This window comes from Cetorhinus maximus, chromosome 11 (genome assembly GCF_964194155.1).
Source record: "Cetorhinus maximus chromosome 11, sCetMax3.hap1.1, whole genome shotgun sequence".
Lineage (NCBI taxonomy): Eukaryota > Metazoa > Chordata > Chondrichthyes > Lamniformes > Cetorhinidae > Cetorhinus > Cetorhinus maximus.
Window position 1 is genome coordinate 96185402 of NC_135889.1, and position 19246 is coordinate 96204647.

General features: G+C 41.8%; 1 protein-coding gene across 1 annotated transcript in view; it reads right to left on the reverse strand.

Moving 5' to 3' along the window:
- The window catches only part of LOC144686788 (low-density lipoprotein receptor-related protein 1-like), a 1926687-nt gene that overhangs the window by 298596 nt on the left and 1608845 nt on the right, over nt 1-19246 (reverse strand). Inside the window, exons 52-54 of the mRNA XM_078552493.1 lie at nt 14133-14261; nt 13248-13370; nt 493-633 (exon numbers count right to left, since the gene is read on the reverse strand). Coding sequence (XP_078408619.1) covers nt 493-633; nt 13248-13370; nt 14133-14261 — 393 coding nt within the window. The remainder of the gene's footprint in view (nt 1-492; nt 634-13247; nt 13371-14132; nt 14262-19246) is intronic.

Below are 19246 nucleotides of genomic sequence, written 5' to 3' on the forward strand. Positions count from 1 at the left end.
TCTTCTTTCTTTCCCTTTCTTTATTTGCTTCCAGTACATGATTTTACAATATTTGAATTTACACTTCCTGGTTTAGACTTTGTATGGTCAGTGAAAATTCTTCATTCTGATTGGTTGAAAAGACAAGCTGCCACATGCCTTGCTAACACATACCACAGATTCCCTGTGGAGGGCGACATGCTGGAAATGATCTTTCATAATCATAAGTTGCTGCTCAAACGCTTACAAAAATTCTGTAGACAGTTGTAAGCATAATTTCCAGTGAACACTGTCCCTTCATCACTGACAGCAAACCCAGGTCTATATGTATTTCTGTAGGTGAGCCATTTTGAAATTCAGACAACATTTGTCATAACATTCATAACCATGAATTCTAACTATATGCTGACTATTTTGTGTAATGTGATACCAATCTGATAGGATCTTCAGTCATTTGTCATTGGTAGTTATTAACCAGTAACAATAAAGCAAGGAACATAAAAAAAACTCTACCTGTTCCTTCACACTTCAGATTTTTAGGTGCTTCATCTGAATAGTCAAGACAGTCAAAGTCCCCGTCACATTCCCAATCTGCATTCATAAGGCATCTTCCATTGGCACAACGGAATTCGTGTGGGCCACAAGTTTTGTATACTATAAATCCACAAAATAAAAATCTTTAGCTAGCATAATAATAAACTGAATAATTTCTGTTCACCTTTAATTCTAAGGTATGTAATTTTACATTTTAAATGTTGAGGCATGATTTATCACCCTCCCTCTAGCACACTTCCAGTGGGAGTGGGTTGGGCAAGGGCAGCAGAGTGAGTTGGGGCATGCTATGCTGTATTCCTGCCCATTTTCATGTCCTATTGACTTCTGACGCACAAGGTCAATATACGGCCACCCGTATATTTGGACTCCAGTGTTCCTAATGTCCATCATGACTATGGTGCTGAAGGAAAGGCCATTGAATTTTTAGAGCAGAAAGCCCAAAAATCAATTGCAGATGACCAAGGCCAAAAGAGGGTGGGCCTATTTGCACAATGCTGCTGGTATTAATACACTGCAGAAAAGCTCTGCTGCCATATCAGTCAGCTTCCCTGATGGAGGCCAGGGAGCCTGCTGGCTGATCCTGAGGCTGGAACATCGTGCAGGGGCATCAACTCATCTAGTGGTCAGTAAAAGTCCTGCCATGATGGAGATGCCCCCCCAAAACATCAGAAAATCGCTATTGTGATATCAAAACATAACACTACGATTGTGATATCTGAGGAATGTAAAGTTACAATATTTCATTCTAATAAGAATTGCTGCCACAAAGGCAGGGACATCAGGAATTTTAAAAAAAACGAGATTCCAACAGCTCAAAGACTTTTTGCCAGACATCAAGAACAGATTGGTCATTAGTACTTATTCCAAAAAAAACAAATACAATGATAACTAACTTTGTTGGATAAAATTATGCATCTGGTGCTCACAAAGTGGATTAGAGTGTGTAGAATTAATTGTTAATTAGATTGAATACAGTGACATTCCAGTAAATGGGAAAGTTATCTGAGAATGGAGGTCATTGAGCTCTTTGGGATTGTTCCAACCCAGATTTTCATGAATTTAAGGCAGGGTTTTGTGTGATATATAAAATTTGCTTATGGCACAAAGTTATATGGTCAAAGAATGAAGATAATGGAGACTGGTATCATTAAAAATAAAACTGCATTAATGAGTGGATGCATTGGGATATAGATGTTGGACATAAAGAAAGGAAGAGTAAAAATCGATTATGATTTGATAATTCACAAATTAGTGAAATTATCCAGGACGTGTACAGCTGTTATGAATAAGGCTAATCAAATACAATGATGCATCTGAAGGACATTTTAATGTAAGTGAAAACATGTTTTAATTTAACCTCGTACAGATGGGCCTTGTTTGGAAAATTATGTGCAAAATTAAGCACAAACCTTCATAACAGCACTGGAAAACTTGAGCAGATGAAGGATGATATAATTCGAAAATGTAAAGTTTAAATTATGAAAAAAGACACATAGACATGTACTGTTTCCATTCCTTTGGAGCGTCTTGGGATGCGTTACTACATTAAAGGTGCTAGATTAATGCAAGTTCTTGTTATATTTCTTCTGAGTACCGATTGAAAGGTGAGTTTTAAAAATATTGAGAGCAATAGATAAGTTAGATGCAGGTAAGTTCCTTAATTTGGATTATGAATAAAGAGCTATAGGATATTAGCATAAACTAACAATTTCAAACAAGAATTTATCTCAGAACAATCTCTGCCCATTTACAGAGGAGTAGATATGTAGTAAAGATTCCCAGCTGAAGTCGTTTGTGTTCTGTTCATTAGCATGTTTAAAAAGGAACTGGGTGTTTTCAGTTAGGAATGGAATTGAGGATTATAAGAATAGGTACAGGTCAATGTGAATAATTTATGTAAAATAGACAATGAAAATAATCTAAGATAAATATAGTTGTGTATAAGAATACATATTAAATGTCATTTTATTTACTTTGATAGGAAAACATTACAGAGCCAATGCCTGGATGATTAAATGAGTGGAATCCACATGGTGCAGATTTCATGATTTCCACAAGGAACTGAGACCACTAGAATTGACCAGGTGGACGACAATGGTCTCCTATGGCCATGTATATTCTTATGTTCCTTGGGACAGCCTCGATGGACTAATTGCATTTTTTTTTAGACTTGTTAATAGATTTGTGAGCATTGCAGCTTCAACTGTAAGTGGTAACATGATTGAATGATCTGGCTGAGTGAAGGGACTGAGGGCTGGCTAGATCTTGAACAGCAGTGTGAGCAGTAACATCTCTCATCCATTTCCACCTCAGGAACTATCTCCTTCCCCTGCAGTGCTAAAGATTAATCATTAACTTTTCCTTTTTCTGAATTCAACCTGAGGGTATCAATGATGAATGACTTGTCCCTAATGTTTTAATAAATTATCAAAATATGAGTCTACAGGGCAGAAACAGGCCACTTGGACTAACTGGCTTCACAAGAATCCCCTCCTCATCCAGCCCGATCAGCGTATTCTTCAATTGTTTTCTCCCTCAAGTGCTTATCATGTTTCCCCTTAAATGCATCTGTAATATTTTCCTCAACTGCTTCTTGTTGTAGCATGTTCCACATTCTACCCACTCTGAGTAAAAACGTTTCTCCTGAATTTCTTATTGGATTTATTAATTACTATTTTATATTCATGATCTCTAATTTTGGACTCACCCACAAATAGAAACCTTTTCTTTACATCTACCCTATCAAACAGTTTCACAATCTTAAAGACCTCTATCAGCCTTCTCTCTTCTAGAACCACAGCCTTTGAAGGCCTTCCTGATTAGTGTATCCTCTCCATGCTGGGGTCATCCTTCTGAACCTTTTTTTCACACCTTCTCTGGTATTTCCACATCCTTTCCATAATATGAAGATAGAACACTGCACAGTACTTCAAGTGTAGTCTAACTAAGGTGCAATACAAATTTAGCATACATTCCCTGCTCTTCAATTTCATCCATTTAGAAATGAACTATAGTGCTGGGTTTGCTTTTTTAATGGCATTATTAATCCGCATCTATACTTCTGGTGATTTTTATATCTGTGTCCCTAGATCCTTTTGCTCCTCTATTCCATTAAGACTCTTATTATCCAAGCATATGTGATCATTAGCCAATTACATTCTCATTCTGCAAGTTTATCAATGTCTTCCTGTATTCTGTTGCATTCTTCCTTTGTATCACTTATACTTACAATTTTGTGTTGTCTGCAAATTCTTCAGTTGTACTTCTAGTTCTGGATTCCAAATCATTCATGTAAATTGTGAAAAGCAGTAACCCTAGCATCAATCTTTGTGGAGCACCACTTCCCACTGTATGTCAGTCTGGTTAGCTACCCTTAACTCCTAATTTTTGTTTTCTATTTTGTGGTTAGCTTGCTATCCATTTTGTCACTTGTTCTCTGACTGCACATGCTCTGACCTTAGTCATGAGTTTACTATGTGCCACATAATTGAAGTCCTTTGGAAAATCTGAATATATTACGTCTACTGTTTTAGCCTTGTCCACTCTTTCTGTTGCTCCTTCGAAGGATCAAAACAGTTGGCGAAGGATGAAATCCATGCTGACTATTCTTCATTATACTTTTCGTTTCTAGATGCTTTTCAATTTCAAATTCTTTATGTGTCAGAGAGAACAATAGATTATGTCATCAGGAATTCTATAACTTTCTTCAGATTAAATATACTTGAATGCTATCTGAGGAGATATTTACCTCCCCCAGATTTGTTTGAAATGTTCCCTTGGGTATTTACACACAAGCACAGCCTTCACTCTAAGGTACAGCAAACACTTGTGGTAATGAGGGGGTATGTGGTAGCTTAAATTCCAAAAAGTCTATAGGTTTAGCTAATCTCAATGGGTAATGTTACATTTGAAAGAATGCAAACTCATCAATGAGAGAAACTCATTTCGTTTCTGTACAATGCAAAATGATTAATTATTCAATTTGTGTTTAAATCAAACTATATTGACTTGACTTGATAAGATAATTAATGGACTTTTCAGTATGTGGAGTTTTAATATGTACTGTTGTATTGCAGATGATTGTCTGCAATACTTTTGGTGTAAATGTCATACTATAACACCTTAAACAATTTACCTGAATGATCATCTACCTTTGACCTAGGTAACTGACATGTGAATCCATTTCCAGATTTTAAAAAAGTGACATAACCATGACATAATAATGATCATTAAATATATTTCTTATGGTTGGATTTTCATGGTCCAGATTGAGGCCAAACGGAGGTGGGACCAGAAAAAAATGGCCACCGAGCAATGTGCCTGAAGGTCCCACATCTGTTTCCTCCCTTGCCTATTTTCACAAGGGTGGGGGAATGAACTGGCTGGAGCTTCCCACTCCCATTAAGGAAGCAACTGACAGCGTTGCGAGCTCATTGATGGCCTGCCCCAGGTAATGTTATTAATTTTCATGGAGGCAGCCATACTTTTGCAGTTGTCATGTTTACACGAACTGGAGGCATGACCCAAGGACTGGAGGTGGGAAGAGTTTAAAGGGTAAGTAAAAAGCTGTGTTTATTTGCGCTGCGACATCAGGAGGTACTTCCTGCACAAGCATAGTGTCAGTGTCAGAATGTCAGCTGCTGCACTAAACAAGCAGACTTGACACAGACTAACATTACTGTGCAGTCAGTCCTCAACCAATTGCAAGTTCTTGTATCCACTTTACCTATTGTTTACCAACTGTTCTTTCTGTAAAATATACTTCTGATGTTTCAGTGAATACTGAAGAAATATAATCAGGAAACTTCAGTAAACGAGATTCACAACTTCTAATGAACTCAGAAACTATGGAGAATTGATTGTAATATTTTTTGGTTAAAAACCAATAAAAAAAGCTTTTTAAATAAAATATTTAATAAGAAATGTATTATTTTACGTAGGATTTGAAACAACATCTCTGAGATTAAAAGTTCAACTATCATCCAAATGAACTACCTGTTTGTGAAGTTTTCCCTGCACAAAGCCTTAACAGGCTGGGGGAGAAATAGTATTTAAATAAACTTATTTATTCTATTTATTTTCATGGTCTGATTTTTATGGATTATGGAAAGTTGATTGGTGTTCTCTGTGGAGGTTTGATTCTTCTGTACATGTATTTCTCCATCTTGATATCATTGCTGAGTTTTAATAATAAATTGATTGTCAAACACAGCATGAACACTCGTTTGATGGTGATATAAATAGGCAGCTTCACAAAACTGGATTTCATATAGTAATTTTGATATAGAAAAATTCCATCCTGCTGCTGATGTCAGGAACAGTTGCGCAAGCGCTGGCAGCTGTCCACTGTGCATACACAACTGTTCCTGCTGTACGACCAGTCATTGGCAGGAGATACAGTACAAATAAAAAGATATTGCCTCCTATATAGCTCATCATTAAATGCATTAGCATGAGTTGTATCTACATTCATTAAGGTGAATTATGACAGTCCTGTGTTTGGAAGATGTAACTACTCCTTTAACAATTTGTTCACCAGATTGTCACTTCTGCCAACTTACAAGCTGTCAAGTAAAATATCAACATTGTTAACGTGAAAGAGTCTTCAGATGAGTTTTTAAAAATCATCACATGTACGAAAAGGTAGAATACATTTCACACAATTAAAAGGGGAGCCTATTATGATAACAATGTGTAAATGTTTAATATTTTCCTATTGCTTTTATACATTCAGTCTGGCCATCTGTTGAGATAGCACTTCTGGAGTCCGATTATTTGGGGAGTTTTATGGGCTCTTGGCTGCAATCCAACAACCCAATTATTTGGCAAGTGTTTGATTTTGTTTGTACAACTGCTTTGAAGAGCCCATTTGCTTATGAACTCTTGGCTGCAATTAAACTGCCTAATCATTTTACAAATGCTAGACTTTTTTTTAGCTGTTTGAAGAGTCTGTTTGATTATTTGAGGGGTTTTGTTGGCTACTCAAGGGCTTCTACTGTTATACTAGGATGTATGAGTTCTGTCCATAAAGAGGATAATGAGAGGGGTGAGGGGACTGGGAAGGGTGAGGGGTTGAGTGCTTGAGACTGAGAGGATGAGGGTGAGGGGAGTGATAGAGTGAGGGCTGAGGGTGAGAGAAGTGAGGGAGTGAAGATGAGGGGGCTGAGGAGGGTGAGGGTGTGTGGTTAATAATGAGGAGGATAGCTGTAAGAAAATATCAATGGACTGGTCAGGTGGGCAGAAAAGTGGCAAATACAATTCAAGCCAGAGAAATGTGAGGTGATGCATTTGGGGAAGTTAAACAAGACAAATGAATACACAATAAATGGGAGGATACTGAGATTGTAGAGGAAGTGAGAGAGCTTGGAGACAATGTCCACAGATCCCTGAAGATATCAGGACAGATCGAAAAGTTGGTGAAGAAGGTATATGGAATCATTTGTTTTATCAGTCGAGGCATAGAAAGTTAGAGCAGGAAGGTTATGCTGGAACTATATAAAACATTAGTTAGGCTGCAACTGTGAGGAGTTCTGGACACCTCATTACAGAAAGGATGTAAATGCATTAGAGAGGGTACAGAGGAGATTTATGAGGATGTTGCCAGGACTGGAAAATTGCAGTGATGAGGAAAGTTTGGATAGGCTTGGGCTGTTCTCCTTGGAGCAGAGGAGGCTGAGGGGAGATTTAATTGAGATGTACAAAATTGTGAGGGGCCTATTTACCTTAGCAGAGAGGTCAGTGACTAGGGGCATACGCTTAAAGTGATTGGGTGAAGGATTAGAGGGGTGATGAGGATTTTTTTTTCATCCAGAGAATGTTGGGGTCTGGAACTCACTGCCTGAAAAGGGTACTAGAGGCAGAAAACCTCATCTCATTTAAAAGGCGTCTGGACGTGCACCTGAAGAGCTGTAACCTGCTGGGCTATTGACCAAATGCTGGAAAGTGGGGTTAGGCTGGGTGGCTTGTTTCTTTGGCTGGCACAGGCACAATGGGCCAAGTGGCCTCCTTCTGTGCTGTAAACTTTCTATGATTCTATTCTATAAGGGTTAGAGGGGTGAGGGGAGTGATGAGGGATGGGGGGGTGAGGAAAGTGATGGGGTGAATGGGAGAGGATGAGAGCAGTGAGGGGGTGAGAGTGAGGGTTAGGGAATGATAAGGTAAGTGGAAGAGGGTGAGAGCATTGAGGGGGTGAGGAGGAGCAGAGTGATGAATGAGGGGAGTGATAGGGTTGGGGAGAGATTATAAAAGGAGTGAGGATGGTGAAGGCAAGGGGGATGAACTGGTGAGGGGATGGTGAGGGGGTGAAGGGGGATATAGTGGTCATAAGGTTCAGCTGTACTTTGGATGAGCCACTGATTGCATCAGAAGCGCCTGGCCAAGGTTATTTGGGAACCTACCCGCTCTGGACTTGGCCCATTTCTACCTCGGTGGCAAAACCATCTCCAAGCCCCTTAGGGCCTGGACCTCCAGAAAATCCTGCCTCCGAGCAATCTCGAGACGGAGCTGGGATTGTAAAACCTGAATTAGTTCTGTTTCCCAATTCCTGCCTTCAACATGAAAATCTGGCCCTTAGGGCCCGGAAAGAGGGTGCCTCTCCAATTCCCTTAATCGTTATCTTTCCTCAGATAATGCACTATAAAATTAATGACACTAAGGCCGGGATCTTCCAAGCAGAGGCAATGATGATCAGATTGCCACTCCACTTAAAAATTCACCCAACTCGATGCTGTTATGAATTTCTTCCAGTGTTTTCAGATCCCGGCTTTCACAGGAATGCACAGTGCAGCATCCATCGGAGAACACCATCAGAGAGGAGCAGAGATGGGAGAAGACGACACAAAAACAGAAGCTGCTGGAAAAACTCAGACAGGACACACCCCTTTTTACAGCGCCTAACTTCAAAATGTCAAGTCTTTGAATGTTAATGAATGGATGAGAGAATGGATGAGTGGATGATTGAGTGAATGGGTAGGCGGGTGAGTAGGGTGGCTAAGGTGATGAGGTGGCTAAGTGGGTGGGTGGATAGGTTGAGTGAGGTCGGTAGGTGGGTAGACAGAGGGCGGGTACGTGGATGAAGGGGGTAAGTGGGCAGTCGGGTTGGGAGCATAGTCGGGTGGCTAGGAGAGATAGTCAGATCGTGGCATAGTCAGGTCTGCTCAAGGGTAGTCAGTGGCTGGGAGGGTAGTTGGGTGGTCGGGTGGGATAGGCAAGTTGAGGAAGGCAGTTAGGACAGGACATGGAGGGTAGTCAGGTGTCATGGGTGGTCAGGTCGGATCAGATCAATGGAGTAGTCAGATGGTCAGGGAGATAGTTGGGTCAGGGGGGTAGTCGGGTTGGGAGGATATTCGTAGTTGGGTTGGGTCATCTGGTACTCGGTTTGGGTCGTGGGGTAGTCGGGTTGGATCCTGAGGTAGTCTGGTTGGATCCTGAGGTAGATGGGTTGGGTCGTGGGGTAGTTGGGTTGGGTCGTGGAGTAGTCGGGTTGGGTTGTGGGGTAGTCGGGTTGGGTCCTGGGGTAGTCGGGTTGGGTCCTGGGGTAGTCGGGTTGGGTCCTGGGGTAGTTGGGTTGGGTCGTGATGTAGTTGGGTTGGGTCATGGGGTAGTCGGGTTGGGTTCTGGGGTAGTCGGGTTGGGTCGTGATGTAGTCGGGTTGGGTCATGGGGTAGTCGGGTTGGGTCCTGGGGTAGTCGGGTTGGGTCCTGGGGTAGTCGGGTTGGGTCGTGGGGTAGTCGGGTTGGGTCGTGATGTAGTTGGGTTGGGTCATGGGGTAGTCGGGATGGGTCCTGGGGTAGTCAGGTTGGGTCCTGGGGTAGTCGGGTTGGGTCCTGGGGTAGTCGGGTTGGGTAGTCAGGATGTCAGGGGGATAGTTGGGTAGGGTCAGGTGAGTAGTCCGGGAATCAGAGGTGGGGGGTATACCACACAACTCAACCCAACCACCTCACGACCCAACCCGACTGTTTTGGAGTTACCCAGGTGTTAGACAAGGGCTGTGATTTTCTGGCCCCATTGTGACAGGTCTTGCCTTGGGACATTTGGTGGCCCAGCCAAAAGTCCATTGGCTTTCGATGGGACCGGACGTTGCCGGCGGTGGCGTGGCTGGAAAATCCCCCCTAGGTTTTAATCTGTCTAACATTTCCTGGGTAACTATCCAGGTATGTACTGCAGAACTGTCCACGTCTCTGACTCTAACTCAGAGTTGGAGACACTCATGGGGGTGTCCCGGACAGCAGGGGAATCGCCCATCAGACGTGTAAACTTCTTGGGCGGTTCCCACATGGGTCCACACATCAGGACATCCGCAGGGTCCTAACGCGCATCTTCAGTCACACGTCCAGTCTCCAATGATCCGGAGACCAGAAGATTTGGCCTTAAGACTCTAATGAAGTAGATACTATTGAGTGTCTTGGCTGTCATACCTGAACTGTGAAAAAAGATGTTGGAACACGTACAATTGAGAGCTGTATTTCCAACTGCAAAATAACAAAAAATTCTGACATGTAGACTCAGTGAGCAAGACATAAGAACATAAGAAATAGGAGCAGGAGTAGTTCATATGTGCCCTGCGTTTGCTCCACCATTCAATATTGTGACTGCTCTTCAACTTTCACTTTCCTGCTCAATCCCCATATTGAATTCGTTAGAATCCAGACATCTATTGATAACAGGAATATGCTCGACAACTGAGAATTCACAGCTCTCTGGAGTAGAGAATCCAAAGATTGACAGCCCTCTGAGTGATGGAATTTTTCCTCAACTCAGTCCTAAATAGTCAATCCTTTATCCTAGACCAGAGCATCTTGTTCTCCACTCTCCAGGGGAAATATTCTCTCAGCATCTATCCTGTCAAGTCCTCTCAGAGTCTTTTAAGTTTCAATGAAATGACTTCTCATTTTTTTAGATTCCAAAGTGTATATGCTCTTCGCACTCAATCTGTCTCATAGGACAGCCCTTTTATCCCAGGAATCAATATGCCTTTGCTGCACTATCTCTAAGGCAGATATATTCTTCCTGCGTAATGGTGAACAAGACTGCACACATTACTCCAGATGTGATCTCACCAAAGCTCTGTATAGTTGCATCAAGGCTTCCTTAAAATACTCCAAGCCCTTTGCAATAAAGATCAACATACTATTTGTCCTCCTAATTGTTTGCTGTACTTGCATACTAACTTCCTGTGTTCTGTATAGAAGGAAACTCAAATCCCTCTGAAAACCAACATTTAATAGTTTCTCACCATTTAAGGAATATTCTGTTCTTCTATTCTTGCTACCAAAGTAAATAACCTCACATTTCCCCGCATTATACTCCATCTGCCATCTTCTTGTCCACCCAGACATTTTGGTCTCGATTGTAGGCGGGAAGTTTCAGTCAGGGAATCTCCCAGCTCGGCAGACCCATCTTTATCAAAATGACCGCCGTGCAGGCAAGATTTTATCGCCAGGTGGGAGTCAGGGAGAAGAGGCGAGGGTGAGACCAGATCTGCTTCTAGTTGCAGCTCGGAGCTGGCCATGGAGGCAAACACTGAGGCAGGCTGGTTAAAAGGCCCGCCTCGGTTCTCTGAGATTTTGACCCAGTTTTATAAAGGGCTGTTAGGTTCTCTAGGCCTCACCCCTCACCCCCATCCACATGCCACCTCTATGGACCAGATACACCTTCAGACCATGACCTTATCCGCCCTTCAAGAACATTCATGTATTTGTGACTCCCACACAATGGGTTAAGGCCCTTGGAACAGCAAAAATGGAGTCTAGATTCAGCATTAATTTAAAATGGCCCTGCTCAGTTCAAGGTTCCCATCTTTGTGATTCATGCCCTGCCCCCTTCACCCTGCCGGCAAATATGGTGCTTGCCAGAAATGGGGGCGGGACTTCTGCATAGGTCCCGTCTGCCATTTTTTAAAGGCCTCTGGAGTTGGCCTGACTCTACAAAAATCCAGCCCTTTGTGTCCTCCTCCCAGCTTACTTTCCCACCTAGCCTTGCATTGGCAACAAACATGGATACATTACACTTGGTCCCTACGTAAAATCATAAGAAGTAGAAGCAGGAGTAAGCCATTTGCCCCTTCGCGCCTGCTCCGCCATTCAATAAGATCATGGCTGATTTGATTGTGGCCCCTTAATTCCACTTTGCTACCAGCCCTCCATAACCCTCGACTCCCTTATAGATCAAAAATCTGTCTAACTTAGCCTTGAATATATTCAATGACCCAGCCTCCACTGCTCCCTGGGGAAGAGAATTCCAAAGATTAGCAACCCTCTGAGAGGAGAAATTTCCCCTCATTGTTAGAAATTAGAAATAGTGATAAACTAGGAATAGGGTTTGATACATATATAAGATTAGCTTGAAATAGGTAAAGGAATGGGTTAGTTTTTTTAAGTTAACTGTGTTTTAAGTTCATTTTACTCAAAATTGCTTAAGGTTTCACCATGGAAACCAGGCTAGAGAATTCAGTACTCTTAGATAAGGTTAGCTAGCTTGAATAAAAAGCCACAGTTGGAAGAGATAGCAAGTGGTATGAAGCTGTGTTAGACTTTTCATTCCATCTTGTTAGCTGAAATATATGTATCCAGCAGTAAATGGGAACATCACACATGACTGCAATGACCAATAGTCCACTTCACTAGCCTGATAAGGGGTAACAACAACTGTACTGAATGGCTGTTGTGATGCTTGTTAGGAGATCTCTGACCAGGCCTAGACATAAATAACTGATAGCAAAATTAATAAAACCTTTTGGAAGTTAGTGTAGTGCCAGAGATGGAATGATGGGGAGGATAGGACTAGTCCAGGACAGAGAGCTTGAGAGGTGATAAGGAAAAGATGAAGTAAGAATGTGGCCAGAGTACACGTGAAGGTCCAAAAGAGGAATGGCAGTTGATTGACATCAAAAGGCAAGATGTTTAACTCAAAGTTTAGACAAAGAACTTGATGCCCCACTGGGTATTTTGAAATGAAGTAAATCTTCATAGGACCATGAAATTCACCCCTGAAAAAGGTGGTGTAAAAGGTCTCTGAAGGAAGGCCCCAGACAAACACTCCTGGAGGGTTCCAGAAGTTGAGAAGACTTGAGCACCAAGAAGAGAAGCGAGGAGACAAAGAAAGTTCTTGCACATCAGCTGTCCTGCGCAATCTGGATCAGTACTCACCATGTGTCACATTTCCTATCTTAATCTTTTTAAAGCTCAACACCCTACCATATTGATTGAATTCAAATCCTGATTGACTGATTGATTAAATAGTGATATCTCTCAATTAACTTCTTAAGTTTAACTCAGACCATCCTTCAGAAAGTAAAATTCTACCAATCTCCACTTTCCTGCTGGCTTTTTGTAACCCTTAGCACCCTTGTAGATCAAATATCTGTCTAACTCAGCCTTGACCCACCCTTTCCTGCTCCAAACATTAACAAACCTCCAAGAGAAGGAATTTCTCCTCATCTCCATTTTAAATGGGAGACCCCCTTATTTTTAAACTGTGCCCCTTAGTTCTAGATTCCCCCACAAGGGACAACATCCTTCTCAGCATCTACCGTCAAGCCCTAAGCCATAATAATTTTAGTTTTTAATTTCAGATTTCCAGGATCCACAGTTTTTGCTCTTGTATATGGTTAGAGTCCTTGATTACGTTATCTCAGGGCAATATTAGCATTAATAAAAATTAATCAAATTTAGAGTATCACCAACATTTTGATATTAGGAATATTTAATACCTACCACATTCTGGAGGTTCATCAGATCCATCTCCACAATCATCATCATGGTCACATACAAAATATTGTGAAACACACAATTTGTTCTGACACATGAAAGCCTTGTTGTCACATGTGCTATTGTGTGCTAGAATAAGGAGAAACAATATATGAAATTAAAGTTGATAAGTCTTTGTAATGGTTATTATACAAGTTGAAGTTATCGCAGTAGCATATGGCTCCATTAACATGGTCAGAGCGTTTCTTTTCAAACATGGGCTGAGTTTTGCCGTCGGCGAGCAGGGGGTGGTTTTTCTCTTTTTTAAACATGTCATATACCCACAATGGCCAGGTGTTCCTGGCCTTGCCACAGTGGGTTTCCCTGCTGTGGATGTGTCGGGCCTTTCAAATCCTTGCTGACTTCTGTGGGACCGGAAGATCCCGCCGACGGGATCAGAAGATCCTGCCAGTGGGAGGGACTGGAAAATCCTACCCAATGTCAGTTTTATGCCTGAGCAGTAGTCTGTAAATTTACCCCATGTAAATCTCAAACCGAAACCTCTGGTGTGCGGCTGAATCAAAGGGGTGAAACATTCATCTGATACCTTTAATTAACATTCTTTACATGGTTTACAGATTTACCATTTCCCAGTGTTATTCTTGAACTAGAAATGCACTAGGCCAAAACATAAGATGTTCTGCTGTATGCCACACTGTTGCCTCCAACTATATATGAACTAATTACCATTTGCAGCAGGTCTGTCATAGCTCACTCTCTCAATCTTTCTGAATGATGCGGACAATGCAACTTCATTGGTTCATCTTCCAGAAACCATTGGTCCTACTGTATAACTGTTGTGAATAAAATGTGCCTTAATAAACCAGGACAATTGTTTCCAGCATTACTTACTGCAACCAGCTGTGGAGAGTTCATCGCTTCCATCAGGGCAATCTTTATCACCATCACAAAGCCAGTGATTTGGGAGACAAACATGAGAGTTGGGACATTGGAACAGATCAGCAGCACAAGTGACTGAACCTGTGGTAGTGAAATAAACTATAAATGACATGTTCATGGAGTAATGTTCAAGATAGTGTGTGAAACTGGTCTCTAAATACATGTCTAAATACATCTCTAAATACAGATAAGTTTGGGCTTTCAGTTCCTCTGGTTGTGAACTTAAAATGTAGCTTGAGTAACTTTAATAGACAAATCACCTGATACTCAAAATCTTCCTCCAATCATAAAATAAGTAAATTGAAACTTGCAAAATGAAAGAAAAAATGTGCTGAAGCGAACTAAGGCTTTCTTGATCCTAGCGTGAGAAATTCATACAGAGTTATACTGGAATTCTGAGTAGCAGGGAGTAGATACAAATGAAATAAAGTCAGAATGGAGATTAATCAAATGGAGCAAATTCTATCTAAAGGGTATAGCAACATATCTGTGATTCTGTGATTAAGATCTCCTACAGATTCCAAAGAAACTATGTCTCATTAAGATTGCAATTCAGCTCCATCAGTATGATACTTAACCAAAGTCAAAATTACTAAAAACAAAAATATCTGATACAGCTGACTGATTTAGCAGTGTATAAATTAGTTGGTGCCAGGCTTTGGGAATGAAGATGGCAATACAGCCTTAATGTATGCTCAAACAGCAAAGCCCCAAGGCCAGCTTGGTTTTGGATCTAATTATAATTATTGGGTGAGCTCCCACCATCTGACAGGCCTTCCCAGGCAGTTCACTCATTTGGAGAAATGAATATCAGTCTGTTTGGCTTGTTGGTTAAGGCCTGGGGGTGGAGATGAAGGGAAGCAGATAATTGGAATACTGCAGGGTTGGGGAAGCTTAAGAATTCTGAAGAGAAGGCCCAGCGCTCCTGCTATCTCATTGAGATACGAAATTTGCCAGATGGGGCCTAAAATAATTGATAGGTTCCTCATTAACAAATACAAGAGGCCTAATGTTAGCCTTAGGCAGCCCCAGCTGCACCTGGAAAGTTATCCAATCAATTATGAGGTCAGACTTTGTTCTGACATTTTGGAATATTGGTCCCGTTCCGCCTGTTGAATGCCTGTAAAATGGGCACAACAATGTCCAATTTCTAACTCAAAGTCTTTTCATTAACAGGATTGTTCATGATACTGCAGTATTCTAACTGAATATGCAGCCATCATTTGTTTGCAAATATCTGAAGTAAATCATGAATGTGATTGTGACTTTACCCGTTATCTTTGAAAATATGATTTTTCAACTTTCAGCTGACTGGAAACTTTGCAATTTTAACTGAGACAGAACAAACTGCTTAAAAATGCAAGGCCACATTCCAAGTTGAAGGTCACAAACTAACAAATTGCCCTAAGGGAGTGTGAAGAGAGACATTTCCTATAATCCAGAGACACATCGAAACGTATAGTTGTCTAAGGAATTAACATTAAAAACGCAAAGCACTGGATATTGAAACAATGGCTGCCACAGACAGGCACAACCAAAACATCTTGGAAATACACAAAGGGTGAAATAATTCAAGGCAAGGCTGCCAGCCACTAGAGAGAGATTGCAAGTGAAACAGGTGGTGTCAAGAAAGTCTTCAGCGTAGGAAACAAGCTAAGGGCTGCGCTCTCTCGCTTTCTCTCTCTTTTGGAATAAGTGAGTCACCTGGTTCAAGAAGCCAACTCCATCAGTAACCCACCAGTGTACTGAGATCTCATAATAATTGAAACATCTTCTATATCTGACAGCATCCAAGAAACCAGCTAAGCTAAATCGGCCATACTGTTTCAAATCTACACCTCAAGGAAAATCAAAGCACGCTTAACCATATATCATTTTACCTTTTTTTATTGGATTCTAACTCCCCTTATTTCTGGTGTGGGTGTGTGTGTGTGTGTGTGCACGCACGTGTGTGTGTGTGTGTGTGTGTGTGTGCGTGTGTGCGCGCGTGTGTGTGTGTGTGGGCCTGAATGATTGCATGAGGATCGAATACATGAGGTCGCGTTTTTATTATTTTTTCTTGGGTTTAGTGGTTAATAAATTTGCTCTTTCTTTGACTCAAGAAAACCTTGTTTGATTGGCTCCTTATTGCTCACAGCTTAAACAGTAAAATATGTTCTGATTTGAAGATGGTATATCCTTGTGAAAAAGAAACTTAAATCTTTATTGTGACCAACCAAGGGGGTTGAATAGGGGGGAACCAGTTCACCCCTTCTCACCTGCTCACAACAGATTATTTTAGATTGATAGATAAAGGGCACTGCAAAAACTTCTGCTTCCTGTACCCTTTGACTATTAATGATGGTAGCGAGTAATTCCTTCCTGTCAAATAATGCAGCTAATTTTCTCATCCAAAATCAGGTGAGGTACATACTGGGCAGCTAATCCGCTATTGCCCATTTCACACCCAAGGTGTTTGCAAGGTGATCTTATGTGATATTACTTTAAATTGAACTGTTGGAGGAAGACAAGGGGATACAGATTCAAACTAATAAGAGGTAACTTTAGGACTGATATCAGGAGGTTCACACAAAGGATGATCAACACTGAAATTGAATCGGGGTAGAGTGATGGAGGCAAAAATTCTTGAGTCGTTTAATAGGTCATTAAATGGAACAATGGGGGACTGTAGGGTTGTTCTGGATGGCTAAATTATGATGGGCCAGATGGATTTCCTCAACTGTTAATATCCTGTAAATAAACAGTCATCATGAGGGACAATTTGTTTGCAAGCATGGATGGAAGTAGAGTTGGAGAAACAATGAGATTCTTACCCACATGCAGATCAATGAGACAACACCACTGGCACCTCGAAGCAGCATATGAAATTTTATCAAAACAGCTCAGAACTTTTAACACCTTGGGCAGAATCTTCTGGCTGGCGTGCGGGTGGCGCAGCCCGCATGCCAGCACTTAAAACGTCCCGCCCCATTTAAATTTTCAGGAAGGCAGGGGCACAGCAAAATCAGCTGCGGGCCCGCTGACCTGTCAATGGCCAATTGAGGCCATTGGCAGGATCATTGAAACAATTAAAGGACCTGCCCGTCCAACCTTAAGGTTGGTGGGCAGGCCAAGAGCCCCGGTGGGCAATAGAAAAGACATGAAACCTCAACCACTGGCGGGATGAGGTTTCATGTCAGGATTTAAAAAGTTTAATAAAGTTTTATTGTAATTTATGAACATGTCCCATCTCAGGGGGACATGTTAAGGATTTTTTTTTTCTATTTTTAGAGTTTTTAAAACTGTCAGTGATCTCCCTGAGGCAGCACTTAGCCTCAGGGAGATGTGTGCTCTTTCATGTGCATGTGCGAAAAAGCGCACTCTCGCTTTTGGGGAACCCCCTCCGCCCACACAGGGAGCGCATAGTGCATCCCGCCAGACTTCACGCTGGGTGAGCCTCCATTGGCCCGCCCACATAAAATGGCGGCGGGGCCCGCTTCTCCAGCGGGGATCGGCTCCCCACCCGCCAGAGATTGGGTCGCGCCCACCCACCCGGTAGGCAGAAAATTCTGTCCTCTGTTTCCTTATCCAGATCATTAAATGTTTATTGTGATGTGTCTGCGTGTGGGCTTGTAGTTGTTTCTGCTATGTGTGGTGTCAGTTGGCACTCTGTACGCTATATCTAAATTACTGAGTGCTGCAGACCATGTGATTAATCCTGAACAGTTAAAAGAAAAGAGAACATTAGGAGTACACAATTATTGCTCCCCTGGAAGCTGCATTGGGACACCTGGCCTCCTCTCCCTTCTGCCCCTCTCTTCCTCCTCAGAGGAGGTGACACCAGTGGAGACCACAATCCCCATTACCAGGCTTACAGAAGGCTGTCTGATACCTGGAAGGGTCCATACAGTCCAAATCTTCCGGGAGACACCAATGAATCCCGAAATGAAGCCTAGAAACGCTAAGAATGAAGTTCAGAACTGAGATGAAGCTGTCATGTTCAAATAAGCAACCAGCAACAAACTATCTCCTAAACGCTTCACTACTCACACTGGCAATGCTGTTGACCCTTTTTGTCCCACCCTTAGATGAGGTTTTGCAAGATGTGGGCTACCCGCCTGCCCGTTTTGCCCATGCAATGAGCGCGAAATCACACGGGCAATGTAAAATCGGGTTCAGTTGGGTTTTTAATAGTCTTAAGTGGCCTCTTAATTGATGGCGGGCGCAGCTCCGACACCCACGCGCACCAGGCAACCTGAAGATTGCGCGCGTGCGGGATGACGTTGCACCCTCGCCCAACGTCTTCTCATGTTAGTTTACGCCCAATCAGGTCAGGCCTGTGCCCGCCCACGAGGCACAAAATTCTGCCCATCATGTTTCTCCCTTAAGTATCTTAACAGTCTGGATAATTGATGTTCTGCATGGATTAAGTGCATTAGGTCCTGAAGTAAAAATTCTACTTACAGCAATTTAGTTTGGGTCAGCAAGCAGGCAATGTAGATTGGATTTTTGGCTATTATCATACATTTGTCACTGTTTCTGATGTAATAACATCCTTGCTGATATGTCTGTGGTGAGGAGTATAATTTGGCACACTAAAATTCATTGATTTATGCTTAAGTAAGAAGTACCATTTTCAACTTCTGATCAATGCATGCTCTTCATGTCCATAATGGTCCTTTGCTGCTACTTAACGATAATATTGAAGCCTTATCTTGGTGCTCTTTTTCATTTGTGAAGTTGACCTCCATCATGATCTTCGCAGTGAGTTTAGCTGACCTGTTACTTATTAGCACCTTGTTTGGTTCCATTGTGTCAGGCTTGCCTTCCCTACAGCATCAAAAAGTTCCATTGCTTTTTCTTCCATCATAATCTTTCAGTCAATAAACTGGGCTGTCCAAAATGGACCATTCATTATCCTTATAATTTAAATTGTTTGTACTGTGAAGATTCATCATTGCAAGCATGATGGGCCAGTTTATGTTTACATTATAGTTCAAATCTATGTTGCATGAAATTAACTGCATGAAATTGTGGCCAATAACTATAAATTTTTCTTAACTGTTGTGTTATCAGCCTTCTATTGA